Source organism: Parambassis ranga, chromosome 16, assembly GCF_900634625.1.
Source record: "Parambassis ranga chromosome 16, fParRan2.1, whole genome shotgun sequence".
NCBI classification, from domain to species: Eukaryota; Metazoa; Chordata; class Actinopteri; family Ambassidae; genus Parambassis; species Parambassis ranga.
In genome coordinates, this window is record NC_041036.1 from 6776956 (window position 1) to 6784877 (window position 7922).

At 40.9% G+C, this 7922-nt stretch overlaps 1 protein-coding gene across 6 annotated transcripts; it reads left to right on the top strand.

Moving 5' to 3' along the window:
• The first annotated feature begins 236 nt into the window (after window positions 1–236).
• On the top strand, window positions 237–7790 carry zfat (zinc finger and AT hook domain containing). 6 transcript variants are annotated; one of them, XM_028424775.1, is made up of 23 exons: window positions 237–413; window positions 793–945; window positions 1094–1261; window positions 1348–1473; window positions 1561–1770; window positions 1860–1933; window positions 2140–2228; window positions 2420–2500; window positions 2610–2758; window positions 2894–2985; window positions 3232–3380; window positions 3545–4427; window positions 4562–4688; window positions 4797–5029; window positions 5151–5232; window positions 5318–5440; window positions 5980–6153; window positions 6293–6381; window positions 6532–6670; window positions 6797–6903; window positions 7104–7191; window positions 7304–7401; window positions 7524–7790. In XM_028424775.1, the coding sequence occupies exons 1-23, from the start codon at window positions 395–397 to the stop codon at window positions 7713–7715; spliced, it is 3645 nt and encodes a 1214-aa protein (XP_028280576.1). In that variant the 5' UTR covers window positions 237–394; the 3' UTR covers window positions 7716–7790. The 6 variants fall into 6 exon arrangements, with proteins under 6 accessions (XP_028280576.1, XP_028280578.1, XP_028280577.1 ...); XM_028424777.1 differs by having other exon boundaries at window positions 796–945; XM_028424776.1 differs by having other exon boundaries at window positions 249–274; window positions 796–945.
• The last annotated feature ends 132 nt before the right edge of the window (window positions 7791–7922 follow it).

Here is a 7922-nt window from a genome sequence, read left to right on the forward strand (position 1 = left end):
AAATATGGGACATTGAATAACATACCAACACAAACCTTTATGTTTTCAGCATCACATTTTATTTAATGTAATATTTAACAAGACTTTAAACCTATATGTCTGCTGATGTCAGCATTTTCCCTGGAACAAAAATTATGGAGATCGTTGGGAATATACAGTCACTACAGCTGCAGCACCATCCTCCCGCCACAGGTGGCGCTGTCTATCACTGTCAACATTTTTGTCTATATCCGCCGACTGGCAGCAGCACTCATGTCGCAGATTCGACAGAAACGTATGTGCACGTAAAGAAGAATTTGTCACTAAAAGTAAATTCATAGATTACATTTAGACGTACGATGTTTCTTTTATTATCGATAGAGTATTATTTGTTTGAGGTTTAGACGTAGCAGAAATGAATGGACGTAATTCAGGTAAGATTTTTTCGCTAGCTTTGAGTCGAATATGTTTGTCGTGTCTTCATGTTAGCTTGGGCCAAATCAAAATAAACAAGCGTGTCTTGTTCGAAAGTCGTGCTTGTTGTCATTTCCAGTCTCAATTCTGTTAAGGCTTCAACAGAAGCTTTATCCCGAGCTATCTTCTCCTGAGTCAATAAAGTAGCCTGTCACGTTTTCGTTGACGTGTTTGTTACAGAAGGCTCATATGCCTCCTATTTTTATCTACTGTTACACATGCAATATAGAAAATCAATCGACAAATGAAAAGAACACTGGTCTGGTTTCTCAACTAAAAGAATGTGACTTCTACACCGAAACAGGCTAAATGTAATACTGTATCTCCCTGTCGTTTCAGCAGTGTTTATGTGTCGGCTGTGCAACCTCTTCTCTCCCAGTCACTCTCAGCTGCTGGCCCATTGCTGCCAGGTGCACCCTCAGCATGAGCCCCCAGATGATATCATCATTGCACTGCAGCCTCTCATAGCAGACCCTGTGGAGGGCCTGGCAGGTGAGAGCAACACAGCATTACCATGGTTATTATCACAAAATGTCATTCATCACTCCAATCAGTAATCCAGGGATAAACATAAAAAGTTTTAAGAGAAAAACTACAAAAAAAGGCTGAAAAATGTCGCTACCTTCTTATTGGCCCACAGATGGCTCAGTAAAGAGAAAACGAGGACGACCAAAAGGTTCCACCAAAAAGATGCACACTGATTTGACAGCAGGCAAGGCCATCTCCACCAGTTCTCAAGATGATAATTTTGAAACAGGAGAAATGAGCAACAAGAGGGTTGGAGACCAACAGTGTAGTTCAGCAGAAGGTAATATTGCTGTCCATATATTTTTTTCTAACCAACTAAACAAACTAGCTACTGCATTTCAACGACTTTTGTTTTCTTCTGTGAAGCCAAAAGCTGTGATGTTATATCTGGGCTGGAATGCAAAGACTGCCATCGCACATTCAGCAACAGACGACAGATCCTAAAACACATTTGCCTGAGAGCAGATGATGAAGAGGAGGACGAGCAGAAAGGTGAGCAGAGAAAAGATCAAAAATGTGAAATTTCACACAAAAAAAGTCAATTTATTTAGTTTCTGATTAATAGACACTTATTTTCAGGAAGCATATCTGGTGAAGCAGAAGGAGAGAATTCTGAAAATTTGGATCCAGGTGGAGCTGATCCAAAAAGCATGAAACAAAATCCAAAAACATCAGGACACAAGAAAGAAAAACGTTCAAGAACCAACCGGACTCGTGAAGTAGGCCTACCAACAGCAAACAAAAAGGCAGTTGTCAGTGTTGTTCTAACAGAAGATGAAACATTTCCAGGTCAGAGATTTTTGTGCTTCTTTGTTTTACATTTTGGCTAAAAAACTGAAAAAAAAATAAAATAAAATTGCTTACCTTCAATCCAACAGGTGTTTCTAGGATGGTTCCAGTAGAGGACAGTTCAGCAGAAACAGAGTCTGCAGCTAGAGAATCACAGCCTCAGGCAAGTACAAGAATTACACTGAAAATTAAAATGTCAAACCCCCACATTTTTATACACATATCCTTACAGCAAAATCTGTATTGCTGTTGGTGTTTTTTTCCTGTTGTGATCCTAAATATGTTTTTTTTGGTCAAAAATGGATATTGGCAGGTAAGTCACTTAATGTTTTGGATTTATTTATTTATTAAGTCTTTCTGGGTATTTAGGAATCTGCAGCTTTCGAGAGTGACTCACAAGACCTTCATAGCGAAACCACTGCCAGTGAACATAACCCTGAAACAGATCAACACTCAAGGTTGTGTAATGGATTTCTGACTGAAAAAGTTGGTTAAATAAATAATGTCTTGTTGGGTTCTGTAGCGGTGTAACCTTGCTTTGGTCCAGACCTTTGAATCTCTTCACTCTAACAGAGTTGAGAGTTGTTAATATCAGGCTGTGACCTGGTTATGTTGTTTGCTGTTCTGATCTATTGTTTAATATTTCTAGCTCTACTCTGCCCCCCACAACAACAACAGCAGCAGCCAACAAAGGCTTCCAGGAATATTCTATAAAGCAAGACGATACCAAGTATGTTATCTGTGCTGAATTGTTGAATAAACTGAGCTATAATTAACAAATTGCAGTGGCAGCAGCCATGAACCTAGTGAATTAATATAGTGATTTTTTTGTCTTCCAGTTTACTTCAGAGCCAGTTAAAGATCTTTGCTTGTGAGTTCTGCAACAAGATCTTTAAGTTCAGACACTCACTGGTTGCCCACCTCAGAACACACACCCAGGAAAAGCCATTTCAGTGTCCTCACTGTGACTATGCATCAGCCATCAAAGGTGAATACACACTCTTTGACATGCAGGGAAAATGGTTTTATACTGCACACAAATAAATATTTTGTTTGATGTTGGATTTTTGCCAATGCCTTTCATACAGTATAAATTAAAGGATAATTTTATTTTTCTTCAAAGCCAACCTGAATGTCCACCTAAGGAAACACACAGGAGAGAAGTTCAGCTGTGAGCATTGTCCTTTTAACTGCTTCAGTCCAGGACACCTTAAGGCATGTTTATTTCTGTTATGAATATATTTTTATACTGTTACTGATACTTTTATCAGTAAAACATACTTTTTATTAGGTTTATAGACAATTTAATGATTTTCTGTGTCTCTCTCAGTTTATTCCTTGCAATGCCTTTGATTTTCATTTTAGTCTTATGTCTTTTTTTTATTTTCTATATCTGATCAATTGAACATATTTTGAGTATGAAGCCACGCCTTTTGTCTAGTTATGTCTTTGGTTATGCAGGTCCACATAGAGCGAGTCCACATGAAGGTCAAGCAGCACTGCAGCTTCTGTGAGCAAAAGTACTCTGATGTGAAGAACTTGCTGAAACACATGGAGAAACGGCACAGCCTGAAAGACCCTGCTGTTTACCAGACCTACCAAGAATTGAGGTTTGATTTTTCAGCTGTGAGACATAAGGGAAGTAGGAGAGGGGGTACGGAAGAAATGCAAGGCAAAGATGATTAGAAAGGATGAACAAGACATGTTTTAGTATTACCATACAAGATGTTTGAAACCTACTGTCTGATTTGATCTGATCAAATTGTCTCTTCAGGTTAAAAACCCGCCAGGGCCTCAGACAGCTCCTTTACCACTGTCCAACCTGTAACCGCCGCTTCAAGAACCACCTGCAGCGGGAGCGCCACCTGTTGGTCCATGGCCCCCACCGCCCCTTCGCCTGCCAGCTCTGTGACCATGCTGCTACCAAGTTGGCAGCTCTTGCTGCTCACGTCAGGAAACACATCTTCCTGTATGTGTGTCGTGTGTGTGAAGAGAAGTTTGTCAGCTCACAGAAGCTGAAGAGTCACCTGAAAGAGTCTCACCCTGAGCTGGACCAAGAGCAGGCCTTCACTGAATGCATCAATAACAGCTACTATCAGACGCAGCCAGGAGGAGGCCTGTGGGGAACAGAGGGGAGCGAGGACATACCGAGAGGGAATGAAGAAGAGCACAGGATAGGGGAGGAGAATGAAGATGACAGGATGAGGGAAGAGGGTGAAGGAAGTAGTGAAGGCTGCAGTGGTCGGCAAGATGCTGAAAGAGAGCACGAGGATGCTCAATCTCAGGAAGAAGGTGTAGAAGCAGTGCAAGTTATAGAAAGACCAACCGAAGAAGAAGGAGAAGTGGAAAACACAGGTGTTCAGGATGCTTCCCAGGACAGACAAGATGAGGCAACAGCTGGTGAGAAGTCACCTGATAAGACAGCAGACTTTGCTGCTAGAAAACATGAAAAAGACAAACACACCTCTTCATCACTGGAGAGTGCTTACTCACCTCTCTCTGAGGACAGAACTAAAGAAAACAACCACAGAGCTGCTGAGAACACACGTGCAGTCAAACACACACAGCAGCCTGCACACAGCCTGTCAGGAAACACATCTGATCCGAGTGCACACACAGATCCTCTGGTGGATGAACAGACTTCATTTTCAGAGAATGTAAGTTAAATGAAAGAACTTTTTTAAACTAATATTAGCACTAATTTATACTAGCTGATGACATAACTTCTATGATCTTTAATATTAATGGTATACCCAAGAAATGTTCCTGATTTTGTCTTTTTTGCTGTAAGGCGCCAGAGATTTCCCATCAGAGCGCATTCGAGCAGGTGTTTTCATCTCTTCAGAAGACTCCGCTTAACATAGAAACTTTCCAGCAGCTCAGGAAAATTTACGGAGACCTGGAATGTCAATATTGTGGTGACATGATGAGTTTTTATCTCTAATTCAACTTAATTCGGTATTCATTTAGCCGTTCCTGTTTGTGTTTGTAGTGTGTCTAATCACATTTTTTTCGGTATGGCGCAGGTAAACTGTTCTGGTACAAAGTCCACTATAATGTCCATGTACGCACGCACACCAAGGAGCACTCTCATTACTGTACAAAGTGCAGCTACTCTTCCATCACCAAGAGCTCTTTAAATCGACACCAGATCCAGAAACACAGTGGCTTGCTGCTGTCTTGTTCAAATCCTGGCTGTACATACTCCACGCCTGACAAATACAAGCTTCAAGCCCATCTGAGGACACACCAGAAGCAGGTAAACCTGTTTCACATAAAGGCTTAATCATATAAAAATGGCAGATTTTTTTTTTCTAAATCCATAACATTTTCTGAGTAAAGAACAAGTCTTCACATTTCCGTCTTGCTGATCTTTATAGGGGAAGAGTGTGGCCTGTCCTGTCTGCCACTGCAGTTATTCAGAGCACAGGCTAAAATGGCACATTAAAACATCCCATCCTGGTAACGAACAAAAGTCATCTTTTTAAGAGCAGGTTCTATTATTTGTCATCAGTATCTAACTTTCTTCCCCTCTTTGTTTTAACAGACAGTGTGCCTTTGCCTGGTAAAGGACGCCTGATGGTGCAGCGTGCAGAGAAGTGCCCTTACTGTGACTCCTACTTCCTGAAGAACAGCAGTGATTTTCAGCAGCACATCTGGGCCCACCAAGGTGTGATATCCCTCTGCCTTTTTAACACATATGCACACACACACACATCACAAGTCTTTAGAGAAACACACCTGGGTTCCTTCAATGTTTGTGTTTATCATTACTTTGAGCTTCCATCTGTCTCTCTTCTTCCTCCTCCTGGCTGCTCTCCAGAAGACATGACTACCTTGAAAACACATATGCTGAGGATGTTGTTGAGGGAATTTGGCCTGTCAGTCATGTTACTTATGAAATTATACTTATGGAAAAAATAAGCAAGCCAAACTGTCTGTGTGTGAGATACTGATTTTCATAGTGGTGGCACAATATAACATGTGTATTTTTTAAACTCTTGATGAGCCACTTACTTTGAAGTTACATCTATCCTGAGGCTCTTTTAACTCACAGCAGAACTGCAGCACAGGTGCTGATGGAGGTCTCAGAGAATGCTGCTAGATTTTTTTGTCCCATTTTTATGCAGTTGAAGGCACATATCACGCCAGTTTTGTCTTTACTGAACTACTGGTCATACATCTTACATCTGTGTTCCATTTGTGTAGGTCTGAAACCATACGTCTGTAGTATGTGTGACTATGCTGGCCGCAGCAGGAGTAACCTGAAGACTCACATGAACCGACACAACACAGAGAGACGACATCTGTGTGACTTGTGCGGTAAAAAGTTTAAATCGAAATTCACGCTGAAGAGTCACAGATTGAGCCACACAGGCGAAGGTTTGTACACTGTGCTTGTTATTCATATATTTATCATCATCACTGTATGCATTAGAATTAATGAACATTTTGTTTGTGTTACAAGTAGATGAGTAAGAATTCTGGGGTAAAAATTAATGCAGTGTTTCTGTTTGTCCAGGAAAGCGGTTTCAGTGTTCGGAGTGTGACTTCACCTCAGTCTCTAAACCTGCTCTAATCCGACATATGGAACAACATGCTAAATTTAAGGTCAGAATACACAGAAACACACACAAGACCTTAGACACATTCTCATACATCACCCGAGTAACAGAAAATTGGTGATGTGACAACATGAACTTCCTTAGGTCTATGAATTGGCATTCATATGCTGTGTTTCTGTCTGTCTTCTGTTTGTAGCCATTTCGTTGTGCTCACTGCCACTACTCCTGCAACATTGCTGGGGCTCTGAAGCGACACTACAACGTGAAGCACCCCGATCACAAGTATGAGAATGCTGGACCTGGACTTCCAAACCCAGACATCCTGAAACAGCAAGGTCATAACTCTCCTTCTCTTTTGGCATATCTATTTGCTTGATGTTTAAATGATTCAGGACGTGTAAAAATATAGAGTTGGCATATGAAAAAAATCCAATGCAGCATTTATGTTTGTCTTTGTTTAGGTGGTATGAAGTGTCCTGAATGTGAATTTGTTTATGGCACAAAGTGGGAGCTGAAGCGTCACTTGAAAAGCAAACACAGCCTGAAAGTGGTGGAAGGCACCTGGGAGGTAAAGATATGTAAACACATCCAAGATACAATGACACACAAATTATTTCTATATGGGTTTGAAGTAGCTAGCATTACCATGCATCATGTCCACCTGCTAACAGTAGCATTGCAGCACTGCAAATACAGATGCACAGAGCGTTGTTGACTGTTGTCTTATTTTTGTCATAAGAATAAAATTATGTTTATTTGAATATGCAGGTAGGGGAGGAGGTGGAGGCTCAGTATGTGTCTGTGGAGGATGAAGACCAACTGACAGAAGCACCTCTAGCAGCCCTGCAGGACAATGGTAAAAACAGCATCAGTGTCATATCATACAGTAGATACCTTGCATCCACCTTTCCTACACAGAAAAATGAAGAAATAACTCAGTACTGTTTTTATGTCTCTTTTTTGTGTAGTTAATATCCAGCAGATCACTGAATTCAGCTCAGAGACCCAGGAAGCCGTCACATCCATGGTTGCCATGGCCCCCGGCACTGTGACTGTGGTACAACAGGTAAACATCCCCACATCACCTTCTTGGGAAGTGATAAGATAATTCTTTGTTAGTCCCCCACAGGAGAAATGCTCATAATTATAATTGGTTAGAGTAAAACTGATGGTAACATGTGGCTGAAGTTACAGGTGACTGATGAGCAGGAAGTCGGAGACCAGCTGATGGTGGTGGATGCAGAGGGAGGTCTAAATGCTGACCAGGTAATGGTGGTGGAGGAGGCACATGGCCTGGAGGCTCTGACTGTCCTTACTCAGGGAGAGAATACACACCACTACATTGTCTACGTCCAGGAACACACGGTGGAAATCAACTAGGAATATCAAGCATTTCAGAATCATCATGTTACAATTAACAATAAAATCCTTAGTTAAAGTATTATTTTCTTTATCACAGTGCAACGCAGTTGTGAGATTATGTATTCTGTTTTGTAATGTATTACATATAGTATATTTATATTAAATTCTGAACTGCTTGAATTGTGTGACTTCATTATTTCTGCCTAAAATTGTATGTTTTACTAT